Consider the following 17,637-nt stretch of genomic DNA (forward strand, 5'->3'; position numbering starts at 1 on the left):
GTGAGCTTTACCTAAACCACATATCATAGACATTTTAATCGGTGTTGTACTTGAGAGATGAGGTTGTTCAACTCCCTCTTCTTACAAACAAGGGAACTGGACCCGGAAGCATTAAATGTCTTCCTCAGAGCCATTTGGGTGGGCTAGTCAGGCTGAAGCCAATGTCATCCCACTTATTCCTTCAGGTTTCTCCTCATCAGTATTTCTTTTTTTTTTTTTTAATGTTTTTTTCATTTTTGAGAGAAAGAGAGAGACGGAGCATGAGCAGGAGAGGGGCAGAGAGAGAGAGAGAGAGAGAGAGAGACAGAATCCGAAGCAGGCTCCAGGCTCTGAGCTGCCAGTGCAGAGCCTGATATGGGGCTCAAGCTCATGAACCATGAGACCATGACCTGAGCTGAAGTCGGACTCTCAACTGACTGAGCCACCTAGGCTCCCCCTCATCAATATTTCTTACAGACAGCTGAAATCTCCCACTCTCAGAGGACTAGTTTAATGTTCAAAGTAAGTTTATTACTGCTTGTAGCAAAAGGACATTATGAAAACTCATATTTACCTGTAATAGCATTCGTGAGTCTTTAGGTACTTCTGTGGCTCCTTAAATCTGGGAATAGTCAGGACAGTTTCACTACCCATAACGCTCTGCAGTGGCTTCATGATATGCATGTGTTTAGGACAGCCACCAGGAATTTAGGGACTCACGTGAGAGGCTACAGGTGGACCCAGCCCTCATGGGAAGAAATCTGAGTGCATATTTTGGGGGATTTCATGGACTAGTATGATGTGGAGATGATGTCTTTGGATGATTTCTCCATTCCTCAAAGGGCTACTACCCCCAAGAGTAGGGCTCCTTCTCTTTACTTCTTTCAGAAAAACTCTCGTGTCTCTAGGGGAGTTTTGGCAATTCTCAATTCAATTCTGAAAAATTCTGGCAAAGAAGCTACTAAAATTGAGACCTTGATAATTGGAAATAAAAGGGACGTGTTAAGATTAGTTTTCCTCATTCTTTGAATGACTTGAAATGTATTACAGTGGGTATAAACTCAAAGAATAGCTATTATTTAGTGCCCATGAGATAAGAGCAGTATCACCCCAGTTTTACAGATGAGGAAACTGAGACATAGGGACCAGGCCAAAGCAAACATTTAGTAAATGATCGTCAGGGAATAGACTTAACGTCTGCTGAAAAATCTAACACACTTGCCAAACTACCTACCTCCTACCTCTGAGTCTTATATGTTTTGGGTTTAATTCACCTTTGGCCTCCAGAAGAGCAACGTTTTGAACTTTCCTTTCTCAAAAGCAGGGCAAACATGTCCACCAACAAAAGAAACAAAGAGAGGGTGAAGTCACCGCACATGGCTAAGTTTTGAACGTAACTCTGTTTGTATGATATCATTTGACTTGATATGAAATATAAACAAACCTTCATCACGGTTTTCCCTATTTTCTCCACTCCTTATTCTACCTGAAACTTTGGTCCTTACATTTACTTAACTTTCCATACAGCCTAAGATAAGACTTGTGTTTCTTTTCCTTCTTCTCTTCCTGCATTAGATTTTCATGATCAACCTCAAGCGCAGAAAGGACAGACGGGACCGGATGTTACGCACCCTGTATGAGCAGGAAATTGAGGTCAAGATTGTCGAGGCTGTGGATGGAAAGTGGGTTGGGTTTTTTGTTGAACCCTTGCAAATGTGGTTAGAGCAAAGTGTCCAAACTTGGGTGACATGAAGAAAATATGAGGAATAATGCATAACGAAAGAAAATAATGAGGACAAATGCATAACGATCTGTATATCCTGTTGCTTGAGATGCTTGCCATAGCCTGCCTGGGCTGATCACATTTCCCAGGAGTATGGCAGGAAAGTCACAATGGGAACTTGGTTGAATTCCTTCAAGAGTTTTGTTATTGCTTTTGTTTATTATTTTGTTTTATTTTGCTTTCTTTTGTCCTTTTGACACTTTAGTTCAAGGTATAGATTTTTGCAAAATTTACATTCCATGTTGTATGTTAGTTTGGCATATGAATGGCTCTAAGGAGTATGGCTAGAAGCTATTGTGAAGTTTCTTATCACTTCTGGAGAATTTCATCAATGTTTCTCAAAATGTGGCCTGGATACCCGTGTCAGAATCCTTAGGGGATGGTTAAGAGAAGAGCTTCCCGAGTCCCATCTCAGCGTTGCTTAATCATGATCTCAGGACTGGGGCTAGGAATCTAAGAAGCCTCAAGGTGATTCTTGAGTAAGTTTGCCACATAAAATATAGGATACTCAGTTAAATTTGTCACAAATATTGCTTGGGCTTACTTACACTAAGAAATTATTTGTTGTTTATATGAAATTTAAATTTGACTAGATATTCTATGTTTTACATGCTAAATCTTGCAACCCTGTTCTTTGGTGCACTAGAGTTTGGGAACCACTGCTTCAAATACCTAAGAGCCCAGGTTTTATTCATAGGCCACAAGGACCAGGGGAAACTAACTAGTTGAGTTGTGAGAGTTCTTTATGTATTCGGCATACAAATCTCTTGTCAGCTATATAATTTGCAAATATTTTCTACCATTCTGTGTGTTATCTTTTCAGTTCATAATGGCGTCCATTGCAACCCAAAAGTTTTTAATTTTGATGAAGCCCAATAAATATTTTTGTTGTTGCTTATGCTTTTGGTGTCATATCTAAGAATCCACTGCCAAATTGAAAGTCACAAAGACTTATTTCTATCTTTTCTTATAAAAGTTTTACAGTTTTATCTGTTATATCTCCTACATACTCCATTTTTGCTCCATTTTGAGTTAGTTTTTTATATGGTGTGAGGTAGAGATTCAGATTCCTTCTTTTGCACATAGTTTGGGCACCCCTGCACCATTTGTTAAAAAGATTATTCTTGCCTCCTTTGAATTGTCTTATCACCCTTGTCAAAATCAATTGGTCATAAATGTAAGACTTCATTTCTAGGCTCTCAATTTAATTCCACTGATGTATGTGTCAATCCATTTTTCAATCCATATACAGTTGGGTTTTGTCAATGCTTTTTCTGTGTCTATTGAGATGATCATGTAGTCATGTGATCATTTTTGTCTATTGATAAGGTGCATTATATTGATTGATTTTCATATGTTAAACCAACCTCACAATCCTGGAATAAATCCTACTTGGCCATGGAGTACAATGCTTTTTATACATTGCTGGATTCTGTTTGCTAGTATTTTCTTGAGAATCTTGGATCTCTATTTATAAGGAATACTGGCCTATAGTTTTCCTATGATGTCTTTTTCTGGTTTTGGTATCAGTATCAGGATAATACTGGCTTCATTGTTCCCACCTCTTCTTTGGAAGAGTTTTGAAACTTTTTGGAAATTTTGTGAAATATTGGTGTTAAATTCTTTAGGTGTTTGGCAAAATTCCCCAAAGAAACTAGCTGATTGTGTGTCTTTCTTTCTGGAAAATTTTATTACTAACTCAGCTGCTTTACTTGTTTTAGGTGTATTCAGAATGTCCATTCCTTTTTGAGTCAGTGGTTTGTAACTTTCTAGCAATTTGTCAATTTTATCTAGGTTATCTAAGTTGTTGGCATACAGTTGTTCATAGTATTATCTTATAATCCTTTTATTTTGACAAGGTCAGTAGGGGGTTGCCCACTTTTCGTTCCTCATTTTAATAATTTGAGTCTACCTTTTTTTTTTTCTTGATCAGCTTAGCTAAAGGCTATCAATTTTGTTGATCTTTTCAAAGAACCAACTTTTGGTTTTGTTGATTTTCTCTTTTGTTTTTCTATTCTCCATCCACTTATTTCCACTGTAGTCTATATTTTTTTCTTTCTGCTTGCTTTGGGTTTAGTTTGCCATTCTTTTTCTAATTTCTCTAAATGGATTATTTAGATCAGATTATTCATTTGGTATTCTTTTTTAATGTAGGCATTTATAGCTTTAACTAGCCCTCCAAATACTACACCAAGCCCATCGTATAAGTTTTGATATGCTATGTTTTCATTTTTATTTATCTCAAAACATTTTTTCATTTCCTTTGTGATTTCTTCTTTGACGCATTAGCTATTTAGCAGTGTGTTGTTTAATTTCACATATCTGTGAATTTTCCAAGCTTCCTTTTGTTATTGACTTTTAAATTCATTCCATTGTGGTTGGAGAACATGCCTTATATGATTTCAATCCTTTGAAGTGTATTGAGGCTTAATTCATGATCTATATGTTTTTCATGGTTTTTCTTAGAGAATGTTGCATGTGCACTTGAGAAGAAGGTGTATTTTGCTACTGTCAGGTGGAATGTTCTATAGATATCTGTCAGGTCTAGCTGGTTTGTAGTATTTTTCAAGTCTTCTCTTTATTTGTTGTTCTCCTGCCTAGTTCTATTCATTATTGATAGTGGGTGATTGAAGTCTCCCTGTATTATGGTTGAATAGTCTCTTTCTTCAGCTTCTCAGTTTTTGCTTTATGTTTTTGCTCTATTGTAAGGTGCATATATATTTGTAATTTCTGTCTTTCTGATGGATTGATTTTTTTTTTGAAAGAGAGAGAGAGAGAGAACAAGAACGAGGAGGAGTGGGGGCAGAGGGAGAGGGAGAGAGAATCTCAAGCAGACTTCACACCTAGCACAGAGCCCAATGTGAGGCTCAGTCTTATGACCATGAGATCATGACCTGAGCCAAAATCAAGAGTCAGACACTTAATTGACCAAGCCACTCAGGTGCCCCAATTCTTTTTTTTTATTATAAAATGTTCTTCCTTATCTCTAACAATTGCTTTTGTTTAAAAGTTTATTTTGTCAGGTATTAATATAGCTCCTGCAGCTCTCTTGTGGTTACTGGTTACATAGTATATCTTTTTTCATCTTTTCACTTTGAACCTATTCATACCTTTGAATCTAGCCTATCTCTTGTAGACAGCATAGTTGAATCATGTTCCTAAAAACTCATTCTGGTAAGCTCTGCCTTTGATTGTGGGGTTTGATCCATTCATATTTAATGTAATTACTGATAAAGTAGGATTTATATCTGCCATTTTACATTTGTTTTCTATATGTTTTACATCTTTTTATCCTTCTGTTTTTCATTATTGCCTTTTTGTATTAAAAAGATACCTTCTACTCTACCATTTTAATTCCTTTGTTGTTTCTTTTACTACATTTTTTAAAGTTATTTTCTCAGTGATTGCTGTGGAGATTGCAATTAACATTTTGATTTATAGTAATCTAGTTTATATTAATACCAACCTCCTAGAAGAAAACATAGGGAATATGCTCCTAGACATCAGTCATGCCAATGCTTTTTCTGGGATTTGATGCCAAAAGCAAAAATAAACAAGTGGGACAACACGGCAAAAGAAACTATCAATGAAATGAAAAAACAACCCACCTAATGGGAGAAAATATTTGAAAAATCATCAACTTATGAAATATTTGAAAATATTCATCAATATATTAAAAATTCTATATCTGATAAGGAGTTAATTTCTACAATATATAAAGAACTCATTCAACTCAATAGCAAAAGCAACAACAACAACAATGACAACATCAGCAACAACCAAACAGCTTGATTAAAGAATGGGCAGAGATCTAAGTAGATATTTTTCCAAAGAAGATGTAGATGGTGAACAGGTACATTAAAAGGTACTCAGCATTGCTAATTATCAGGGGAATGCAAATTAAAACCTCAATGAGATATCACCTCACCCATATTAGAATGGTTATTATCAAAAAGACAAGAAATAACAAGTGTTGGCAAGGATGTAGAGAAAAGGGAACACTGATGGGCTGTTGGTAGGAATGTAAATTGGTGCAGCCACTGTGGAAAACAGTATGGAGGTTCCTCAAAAAATTAAAAATAGAGGGGGGTGGGAGGGAGGGGAGGGTAGGTGATGGGTATTGAGGAGGGCACCTTTTGGGATGAGCACTGTGTATTGTATGGAAACCAATTTGACAATAAAGTTCATATATTGAAAAAAAATTAAAAATAGAGCTACCATATAATCCAGCAATTCTACTTTTGAGTATTTATCCAAAGAAAATGAAAAGATGAACTCAAAAATATGCACCCCATGTTCATTGCAGCATCATTTATAAGAGCCAACCTAAGAGTCCAACAGTGAATGAATGGATGTGGCACATATAAATATATACAATTAAATTTTATTCATCCATTTGAAAAGGAAGCCGTCATTTTTAACAACATAGATGGATTTTCAAGGCATTATGCTAAGTAGAATAAGTCAGACAGGAAAAGACAAATACCATACATATGGTCTCATTTATGTGTAGGATCTAAAGAGGAAAAAAAAACCAAATTCATACATATAGAGGACAGATTGGTGATTCCCAGAGGCAGTATTGGAAGGTGGATGAAATGGGTAAAAGGGGTGGAAAGGTACAAACCTTAAGTCATAAAATAAACAAGTCATGGAGATGTACACCATGATGAGTATAGTTAACAATACAACAATATTGTATTGCATATTTGACAGTTGCTAAGAGAGTAGATCTTCAAAGTTCTCGTGATCACAAGATAAAAAAGTTGTAACTATGTGAGGTGATGAATGCTAAGTAGACATTGTGTTGATCATTTCATAATATATACAAATACCAAGTCATTATGGTATATGCTGGAAACTTATGTTATATGTCAATTATATTTCGATAAAAAAAGCAACTTAATTTCAGTGGCATACAAAAACTTAGCTTCTTATATTGCTTCATTCTTTTCCCCCTCCTTTGTTCTATTGTTGCCAAACAAATTACTTCTTTCTACATTATATGTCCGTTAACACAGACTTCTATGCAGCTTTGATTTAAATCGGGTAAGAGAAGAAAGAGTTATAAATGAAAAACACTTATGCTGTCATTTATATTTACCTATGCAGTTACATATCCCCATGCTCATTATTTCTTCCAACGTTTATTTATTTTTGGGACAGAGAGAGACAGAGCATGAACGGGGGAGGGGCAGAGAGAGAGGGAGACACAGAATCGGAAACAGGCTCCAGGCTCTGAGCCATCAGCCCAGAGCCCGACGCGGGGCTCGAACCCACGGACCGCGAGATCGTGACCTGGCTGAAGTCGGACGCTTAACCGACTGCGCCACCCAGGCGCCCCCTCTCATTATTTCTTTATATGGATCCTTATCACTCTCTAATTTCCTTTCATGTTGGCATGAGAACTTCTTTGGCATTTCTGGTAGAGATCTGCTAGTGATGAACCCTCAGTTTTTGTTAATCTGGAAATATTTTAATTTATCCTTCATTTTTGAAGGACAGTTCGAATAGATACAGAATTTTTGGCTTTTTCAGGTAGCACTTTCAATAGGTCAACCTACTGCCTTGTGGGCTCCATGGTTTCTGAGAATCAGCTGTTAATCTTATTGAGAATACTATATATGTAGTGAGTCACTTCTCTCTGCTCACAAGATTATCTCCACTATTTTTGTTCTTAACCTTTTTTGAGAAAAAAAAAAAAAGTCCAAAGGAAAGATACTGTACATAGTTCCTTTCTGTCGTCATCCTCTTTAGTATTTAATGCCATTAGCCACCTTCCTTCATTAGGAAAATACTTTCTCAAAGCTGTCAAAAACCTGGTGATACTTAGAAGTACATTGGCAATTGTGAAGGATACACTATGCATAACATACCCTCTTGTCTTCCCAAAAGCTTGTAATGCTGCCATGACACATTAACCCTGATGAGCTCCTGAGGATTGATGGGAAACCTGAGAAGTCTTCCTCAATGTGCAGAAAGGCTCTGGGGAACATCCGGAACGCTCTCTTTCTGCCTTTTGTGGTGGGGACATCTCAACTTGTTGATTTTCAGACATTATCTCTCTCATGCAGGGCACTTAACACAAGCCAGTTGAAGGCCCTGAATATTGAAATGCTGCCTGGATATCGAGATCCCTATTCTTCCAGGCCTCTAACCAGGGGTGAAATCGGCTGCTTTCTTAGCCACTACTCTGTCTGGAAAGAGGTAAATAATGCTTGCTTGCTTGCTTGCTTGCTTTATTTATTTATGAGAAAGCACGAGCAGGGGAGAGAGAGAGAGAGAGAGAGAAAGAGAAAGTAAGTCTTAAGCAGGCTCCGTGCTTAGCGTGGAGCTCAATGCAGAGCTCAGTCCCATGAACCTGGGATCAGGACCTGAGCTGAAATCAAGAGTCAGATGCTCAACTGACTGAGCCACCCAGGTGCCACAATGATGCTTTATTTAGATATGCATTTTTGTAATGAGGAGGAAGGAGAGTGGGGCTTTTTTTTTTTTTTCAACGTTTATTTATTTTTGGAACAGAGAGAGACAGAGCATGAACGGGGGAGGGGCAGAGAGAGAGAGGCAGACACAGAATCGGAAATAGGCTCCAGTCTCCGAGCCGTCAGCCCAGAGCCTTACGCGGGGCTCGAACTCCTGGACCGCGAGATCGTGACCTGGCTGAAGTCGGATGCTTAACCGACTGCGCCACCCAGGCGCCCCGAGAGAGTGGGGCTTTGTAGGTGAGTTCGGGCTAGATATGAAGTGGACCCGTAACTCTTCTAGAAGTATGCTTGGAGGTTTCTGTTGCCTTCTGCCTCTCTCTGACATAGGCCAGCAACAAACAGGCAAGGGTAGCCTTATTGCCACTGGGATGATGACAGGGGAAGATGCCATTTTTCAGGAGGCTAGGCTTCTATTGATGCATCCTTATCCTTAGTAGGAATGCCTGGTATTGTACGTATCCAGCATGCTATTGTTTATTAGATGATCTCATACGAGGAGTCACACAGAAATCATACGAAGTGGATCAAGAGGCCTGGACCCATTTTACCCAAGAGAAAATAACTAAATACTTAAAGATATTAAATTAAATATCTTCACAAGAAGTGGCAAAGCCAGGACTTGAAACCATGGCTTAGAGAACAGACATTGATGGAGGGAGGGATTGGTGTGTGGAGTCTTGATTAAGGGTCAGTTCCCACAAGAAAAGAGAAAGTCCCTAAAGGAAGGGCCTCTGAATGCCTTCTCTCTTTGAATGACCCAGTCTATGCTATCTTTTTTTTTCTTTAAAATTTAAGTGAAATGTAATAGATATGTATAAAATTATATAGAGCTAAAATACAGGCCAATGAAATTTCACAAACCGAACAACAATACAGCCATGCTAACTGGTACCCAGATCAAGAAACAGGTTGCCAGCTCCCCAGAAGCACCCTCTCTGTATGTCCTTCAAGGGAACAGTCCCCAGGGATAATCACCATTCGACTTCTAATAGCATAGAATAGTTTTGTCTGCTTTTGTAGTTTTGTTTATATGCATGGAACTACATAGGGTATTGAGGTATATCCTTGCAGTATCCTTTCATTTGTGAGATTCATCTGTAACATTGCGTTTAATTGTATATCATACATTCTCATTGTTGTAAGTAAATACCCCGTTTATGTAACCATTCAGCTATCGGATGGCATTTGCTTAGATTCCAGTTATGAGCTATTACCTACTGTGCTACTATATTCTTGACTTTTTAATATGTATTTACCTAATAAAAAATAGATATTGGACTTCTCACAGGGTATCTTCCCACTGATGCCCTTTACAGGTAATTGACCGCGAGCTGGAAAAGACTCTTGTTATTGAGGATGACGTGCGCTTTGAACATCAGTTTAAGAAGAAGCTGATGAAGCTGATGGATGACATCGACCAGGCTCAGCTGGACTGGGAACTGATGTGAGTGACAAGACAAGCTTATCCTAGAGCACTGAGAGGACACAGTCCTTTCCAGGGGGGGGCAGCGGGCCCCACCTCCCCAGTTGATAGGAGATACAGCACAGCTTTCCACTTTCCTGGTTTTCTCTCCATAAATGTTCCCAGAAACAAGAAGTGAGTGGAGAACAGACCCTGGTTTCTGCATCTATACACTCTGCAGGCTGAGAAAGAAACTATGGAAGACGGTTTGCCAGACCTGGAGACTGCCTGCAGGTCAGGGGTCTTCAGATTGAGTGCTCACATGGGAGCACGGCAGAAATCCCACCAGTGAGGCAACAGATGCACGGAGACGTGTGAAAAGAGAGGACGAGGCATTCATTCAAGAGCAGGAGTCCTGTGTCACACTTGAGAACAGGTTTCCTCTGTAGCCTCTGACAGTATGGGGGCTGAAGGTCAGCCTAAGAGTGCCTCTCTTGGGAAGGGCAGTGTGCAGTGCGGACAGTAAGAGCACTGAGCTGGGTTTGATGGAGGGTCAGAGGCTGCCATAGGAAAACCAGCTTACCAGGGTAATGCTGGTTCTGAGTTGACATGTAGTCAATGCTTTGGTAGCTGCCTCTGGGAATTAAGTCTCTCTCTTTCTCTCTCTCTCTCTCCTCTATTTCCCTGTCTCCCTCTCTCTCCCCCTTCTCTCTCTGTCTCTCCCTCTCCCTTCATTTTCTTTTTAAACCAGATGATACTTTTTACTTCTCTCTAATGAGGCAGAACATTCCCAAGCATTACGTTGGCTTCCCAGCTGTGTGTCAAAGGCAATTTCATCAAATCAAAGCTTGTTCATTTGGAGTGGCAACAGGCAAGCTGTCCTTACTCCTCCCATCCTCAGAGGGAAACTTAACTATGGGCCCAGCTGGAATACTTGTCCTCTCAGAAAACATACCATTCTGAGCCCAAAAGAAACCTAGTGATGGCTGAACTAATCCATGGGGGAATAGACCCAGAAATCAGTACTGGGTAATAAAAAGAGACTGGCTCCCTGTCAGATGTCAGCCATGTGATTAGATTCTGCACTGTCCCTTAGGATCCTTGTTTGTTCCTGTAATCCTCCAGAAGTCCTCATGCCTCAGCCTTTCTGAGTCTATAGCTCTGCAGCCTGTGACTACGCCTCATAGGCATGGAGCCTGGAAGCCATTTTATACTCACATGACCTGCGCAAAGGCGACTTTCACTTAAGCCTCAGAATCAGAGGACTCAACCTGGGGAGTCCAAGGCTTATGACGGGCACATGTCCTTGTCCACTTGTAGTTTAGCTGGTATATTTCTTGGGACCAAGTACCAACAGATCCAAGAAAGCGGAGTGGTTGGCTAAGGATATGGATACGGGAAATGATAGGGATACAGAAACAAAAATCTTTTCTAAATTTCACAGACTGATCAAGTCAAAATATTCCATTTATGTCAGTTATATACTATTAAAAATGGCGGTGGTTTCAATATTTTTACCTATCTCTTTCTAAAATGAATATGTAAGGTACGAACTTTACTGAAACTCAAAACATGAAATCTGATAAGCTGTCCATGGCTGCTATGTGACATTTCTCCAGAAAAAGGAAATAGGAAATGGGAAGAGTAAACTAACCCATTGGAATGATCTAGGCAGTGCTGTCCAACAGTAATATAACCTGAGCCACATACATGATTTAAAATTTCCTAGTGATCCCATTCAAATGGTAAAAAGACATTAAGTGAAATTAATAATACATTTTATTTAACCCAACATCTCTAAATATTATTACTTTAATATGTAATCGGTATTTAAACCATTAATGAGATAGTCTACATTGTTCTTTCTACCATCTTTAATATCCAGGGTGTATTTTATGCTTACAAAACATCTGAATCTAGATGTAAGTTTTCAAGTGCTACAATAAACACCTTCTTGTCCTACTGAAACGATTTTGTTAAAGGGAAAAAATATTTTACACATCTTCAATTTTATTTTAAAATCTCAACTTAAACTATGTAAAATGAATCAGTTGAGTAGAGACTGTCCCTCGGGTCACATCTCAAGAGCTCAGAGGGACTTTCTCTTCCATTTGATGGTACATGAGAGAAATTTAGACTCTTTAGTCTGAGGGGACAGTGGCTGAAAAGATATGGTGTTTGATGTCCTGAGAAGAACTGAGGTGGACATAGGCTCCCTCTACAAACCCCCGGATGTTTGGATAAGAGGAATCCTTTACACGATGAAAGAGATGGTTTAAAGGCAAAATAGAGGAAGTCGGCTTTACCTCAAGGCAGGAAGCAGGCACCTCCTGAACTTGCCCCAGCCAAGTGGAAAACAAACAGATTCCAGACAAAAGTCACGGATCACAGATCTGTGAGTAGACGACGGGAAAGTCGGAATGGCTAAGGGTGTATCTTGTGCTGCAGAAGTTGTTTGAACAGGACAGGACCTGCCTGGATGCTTTTCTCAGAACAAAGTGAGGGCAGAGCTAGGTGTGTGTGAGGAGGAAGCCAGGCAGGCTTTCTTATTCGTTCTCCCCGGGAAGGACCCATTCGGGGCCACTCTGGTTCCCAGGTCTTTTACTGTAGACTGTTTCTTTCCCACAGCCTCTTCTGTCCTGTGTTTACCGCTAGCATCTGGAGAGCTGTCCGAAAAATATCGAAGGCTGAAACTCTGGGGACTTGGAAACAAAAAACTCAGGATTCCCACATCTGGCCTTTTTTGTCCATTTCCAACCTCTGTAAACACAGCTGGAAGTCCCAAACCCTCTTTGGGAAGTGATCTGTGAGATCTTGTAGTCTCTCTACAGCTCCAGCCAGGCTGGAACACAGCGCTAGACAAGAGCAGTTGGGATGTTGATAAACGGAGCCAGGAAAACGGCCCCATTAATGGCAGGTGACAGTCACGGTTGGTGATGGGATGCACTTTGTGGCATGATCCATTTAATATAAGACACAGCTGGTCCAAGCTTTCAAAAGTATCTGTAAACCTGTGCCCCATTCTTACGGATGTCTAATATTCAAACTGGGATTTTCTCCTCCTTCTACTTCCTTTTAGTTATATTGGTAGAAAGAGGATGCAGGTGAAAGAGCCAGAGAAAGCAGTGCCCAACGTGGGAAATCTGGTCGAAGCTGACTACTCCTATTGGACGCTGGGCTATGTCATCTCTCTGGAAGGAGCCCAGAAGCTCGTCGGAGCTGATCCTTTTGGGAAGATGCTGCCAGTAGATGAGTTCCTGCCGATCATGTACAACAAGCATCCCGTGTGAGTCTCCCTGCACTGCCTGCCCGTCCCTTGGGCGCAGCCCTCTCACATATTCTGCTACTCAGCTTCTCAATAGTGCATGACGTTTTCTAAAGATGTACTGCTTTCCTAAATGATCTTTCTCTAATCATGACCCAGAGGGGCTGACCTGAGTGATTATCCCCTTTTACAGATAGGGAAGATGAGGTGGAAACGGTGAGTTTTGCATAGGGGTCCACTGTCATACCCGGTGTGTAGTTTCACTGGAAATAATATGCTCGGTCCTCTCCTTGTTTTTGATCTTCTTATTTCCTTAAACTCATACACCTGAAGGTGAAGGTCATCTTCCTAAGCACCTCAAGGTCGTCAGTTCATTTCTCAGTCTGTCGTATGTACTTGTTGGCCAGGCAGGCATCCTCCTCCTTGCAGAGCTCACGGTCTGGTTGGGAATTCAGACTCACGAACAGTCCTCATGATGTATTGTGAGACCCACAATCATAGGAAATTCAGACCTCATGATATATTGTGAGACCCACAATCATAGAGATGAGTTAGAGGCTCAGGGAGGGTGGAGGTGGCCCCTGAGCAGGGCGTCTGTGGAAGAAGGCAGTGTGATGTTCACGGTTCCCACAGCACAGAAGCTTACGATGACCTAGTGTTTATCAAAGGGCATGGAGATTGGTGGTTCACCTGTCCAGTCTCCCCAGTAACCTGTGAGCCCATTGAGACAGGGACAGTCTCACATCTCTGGGTCCTTAGAACCTAGTCCAAACTCTACACATAATAGCTGCTCAACCAGTGATTCCTAAATTCATTAATGGAGCAGGAGACCAGGTTCCAGCCTCGGCTCCTTCTCTCAGTTGCTGGGTGATCTCCTTACTAGATGGGCTTCATTTTAGTGGTTGAGAATTCCTGTCCCGTGTCTTGCTCATTCTGTCTCCTGTACTCAGTAAAGATGGAGCCCCTCACCCTCTTTGATGCAACTGACCTTATACCTACATCCTAGCAGGAATATGGAGGTCAACCATCATCCCTGTAACGGAACGAAAACTAATACCTATGGTACATGGACTGATTTAGGACCTAAGCAGATGTCCCCTCATATCTGCACAGGAGCCCTGGAGCGGGGGTGGGGGGGGGGCGGTGGCGGGGAGAGAAGGCCAAGTCCTCCAACACTTGACACTCACAGGGAGCTGGGCTGCAAAGCCAAGTTGGCATGCCTGCAAACCGACACTGTTTCACTCATCCCACCAGATCTCAGCTAATTTATTCAGATCTCAGCTAATTTATTAATTCAGGAACAGGGCATTTGCCACACAGTAATCACATTTATCTATCACTGTGGTCCAACAGAGCTTAGCTCTTAGCTTTTACAGCAAGACCTGAAATCCATCTTTTAAACGAGTTCGTCCAAAGACAACAGAAATACCTTGACTGAAGTTTCTCTTTGTGTGTTTGTCTAGGTCATCTGAAATCGTTTAAAGAAACTTTTATTGTGTTTGTAGACTAAACTTTTCCACAAAAGACACAATTTTAAAAATAATCAAAGGCATCCATGACACTTTAAGAGATAAGCAGCAAGGCCCCTATGCTCTTTCCCCCAGTTCTCTAAGTGTCCTACCCCCTCACACACCCCTACTCCTGTTTTTTGCAGAGCTGAGTACAAGGAGTACTATGAATCCAGGGACTTGAAAGCCTTCTCGGCAGAACCCTTGCTCATCTACCCCACACACTACACGGGCCAGCCAGGCTACCTGAGTGACACGGAGACCTCGACCATCTGGGACAATGAGACAGTGGCCACGGACTGGGACAGGACACATTCCTGGAAGTCCCGGAAGCAAGGCCACATCCACCGCAATGCCAAGAACACAGAGGCCCTGCCATCGCCAACCTCCTTGGATGCCATGCCTTCGAGGGACGAGCTCTGAGGGCTCCATGGGGGATTCACCACCCTTGGTTTTTTTCTAACGGGCTATTCATCTGTTTGCTCCAGTTTCTTTTAGTGGCCACAGTCATCTAACCAAAGTGGTCTGATGTAATTGAGCAAAGTTAATAAATTCTTGACAGGGGAGGATAATAGGGAAACTTAACCCAAATTTCCTAGGATGGCTAGAAGATAGGCTTTATGGCAACCATCGAGATGAACTTCAGTGTAGACACCGAGCCCTTCAGCTTATTATCCAGATGATACTGCTTCCTACATTAAGGATCAACAGTATGGCCCAGAGACTCATCCAAGAGAAAAGTAATCACATCAGTAAGTGGGTGGGCAAGGTAGCCAAGCCACCTGACCACATCTGTTGGTCTTGTGGGCCCATTTTATATCATAGGTATGACCTTGAGAACTTGTGTATGTAATTGGGGAGGGGGATCAACTAATTTAAAATCAAAGTTATTGGGCTTTGGTTTAAAGGAATTCTGTCATAAGCCAAAGTTAGCTGTTCATCTCATTACCCAGTAGGGATGGGTGGGTATTTGGGTCTGTCTGAACTTGGCCTTGACTATCATGGCAGTTGAAGCTCTCATACAGAGATTTTGCCATGTGGGTATAGTTTATTAGATATTTGAAAGTTTGTGTAGATATTTGAGAAAACAAGAACTCAGACTTTGGCCTTTTCTATTGTGGTCACTTGAGTTAGGATGCTCTATTTATGAAGATAAATTTAATATATAAGGGGTTAGGGCTGGTGTCTAACTTCTGTCCCCAGGGTCCCTGTGCTGCCACTGCACGTCACACTCTCCCCTCCGCCCCCGAGCCTGGGAATGAATTGTGAGTGTAAGTTTTATGAGTCACTGTTAAGAGGCAGAGCACATTTTCAGGCCAGCAACTGTCCTTGCCTGAGTTTTTCTATTTTGAGTTATTTATTCTACAAAATGTGGGGGAAATGTGTGTAGGATAAGGCAGAGAAACAGATTTTTCAAGCTCTCAGAGCACCCTAGGGAGCAGTGAGTGTGCGATCTGGTTCTCCTGCATTTCCCAGCCTGGCGTTTTCAAGGGAGGCCTGTTGAGTGGGAGAGTCTCATCACCCGGAAACAAATGCTTCTCCATTTCAGATGACAGACGTTGGTCAGAAACAGTGGACTGAGCAACTGATTTAGGCCAACCATGAGGGAGGCTCTCGTAGTCAGCATCCTGGGCAGATGACCTCTCTGCTCTCTTCACAGACTGATTTTCTCTAAAGTGCAGTGTTGGGCTACATCTTCCCTGCCAACTCCACAATCTGTGTTCCTCAGATTCTCATGATGGTTTGCCTCAGGTTTGCATTTTTCCCCCCACAAGCAGTGAAACTTTGCCTCCAGAAATACCCTCCCCACACCCCCCTTCCTGAGCTTCATGCTTTGGAGCAGAGCCCATGGGCAGGGCTGCTGCGTGAACCAAGCCTAGTGCTTCCTGGAGAGGGCCCCCAGGTTGCAGAACGAGGTAGCTTGTCTGCCAAAGAACACCAGCCTCAGCCTTCCTTCTTGACTTACTGCCCGTATTCTTCCACACTGATAGTAAGCAAGGAGGCTGAGGAAGGGGATCTCAGCCGACTTCTATCTTTACTGCTTTGACATACCTGTCAGAGCCTGACTCTCTTTTTTTTTTTTTTTTTTTCCTAGAAAAACAGAAGGAGCATCTGGGGAGCTAGTGAAAAACCCTTAGGTGATCCCTAAGGTTCCCTTGGGTATTTTGCATTTTGTTTGCTTATTTGAGTGTGTGCAAGTGTGCCTGGCTTTCATGATATATATTTTTTAATAGGGTGGAAGGGATATTGGGAGTGGAGAAAGATTGAGTTGACTTTTGTGTGGTTTTGTTTTAATAGAGAACATTTTTTTTTCCCTTTTACTGTCAGCTGGTCTGATGGGTTTATGGATTCTCATTCTTAAAAGACATTGGTCTTAAGTTCTAGAATTTTAGATTAGGACTGTTCTACTGTGAATAAAGTTCTGGCTCTGTTAGCCCAGACATTGCTTCTGCCTGCTCAGGTCTGGGATCCCAAGCAGCGCTCTTTTGTTGTGAACATTGTGATCTGCAACCCCGCCCCCGCCATTTGTTTTTAAAAAGTCACCTCTTCAGCAATTCAGGGGCTCCTTGACCTCATTATTCCTGCCTCTACCCTAGTTTTATGTCAAGATATTTGACCTTTGCAGTCACAGACCTTTGCCTCCGGCCATGGCACCTGTTCTTTGTCTCTATAAGTTAAACCCTGTCTGGATTCCCCCATGTGGATCTCCCCCTGGATCTTGGAAGCCAAGGTGGGATCTCCTGGATAGACGACCCTGACTCCAGCAGTGCTGGTGCTGCTGAGTGTGGACTGAGCACCTACAATTTGCAGAGGACACATGGTGTGGGCCTTGCTTTGGGTTCCCTGGGGCCTGCTGCAGGAACTCTGGAAGAGAAGAAAGAGCCGGCATCCCAGCATCCTACACTGTCTATCATGCTGTGTCGTTTCAAGGAGGGGAGATGATAAACTACTTGCCTTCTAGAGCTCTTTGTGAAAAATTAAAAAAAAAAAATAGCTCAACACTATGATTGTTCACTCATTCCACCAACACTGACCAATGGCCAACGCTGCTGGAACTTCCAGGTCTGCCCTGGACCAAGGATGTTGGAGGCCGGAGATAGCCAGTGCTGCTGCTCGCCCCCATGGCAAACGTGGTCACTGACCTTCCTGTCCAGTGGGAGTTGTTTTAGACTCCTGGGTAGAGGTGGGCAAGCAGAAAATTTTTCTAGGCTACA

The 17,637-nt window shown here is 41.7% G+C and overlaps 1 protein-coding gene across 1 annotated transcript in view; it reads left to right on the forward strand.

Moving 5' to 3' along the window:
* Positions 1-17,422, forward strand: part of COLGALT2 (collagen beta(1-O)galactosyltransferase 2) — a 111,762-nt gene extending 94,340 nt beyond the window's left edge. The window contains 5 exon segments of the mRNA XM_030302896.1: positions 1,555-1,661; positions 7,837-7,969; positions 9,564-9,691; positions 12,729-12,935; positions 14,569-17,422. Of these exon segments, the coding sequence (XP_030158756.1) occupies positions 1,555-1,661; positions 7,837-7,969; positions 9,564-9,691; positions 12,729-12,935; positions 14,569-14,845 (852 nt within the window). The 3' untranslated portion in view covers positions 14,846-17,422.
* The last annotated feature ends 215 nt before the right edge of the window (positions 17,423-17,637 follow it).

This window comes from Lynx canadensis, chromosome F1 (genome assembly GCF_007474595.2).
Source record: "Lynx canadensis isolate LIC74 chromosome F1, mLynCan4.pri.v2, whole genome shotgun sequence".
Taxonomy (NCBI): Eukaryota; Metazoa; Chordata; class Mammalia; order Carnivora; family Felidae; genus Lynx; species Lynx canadensis.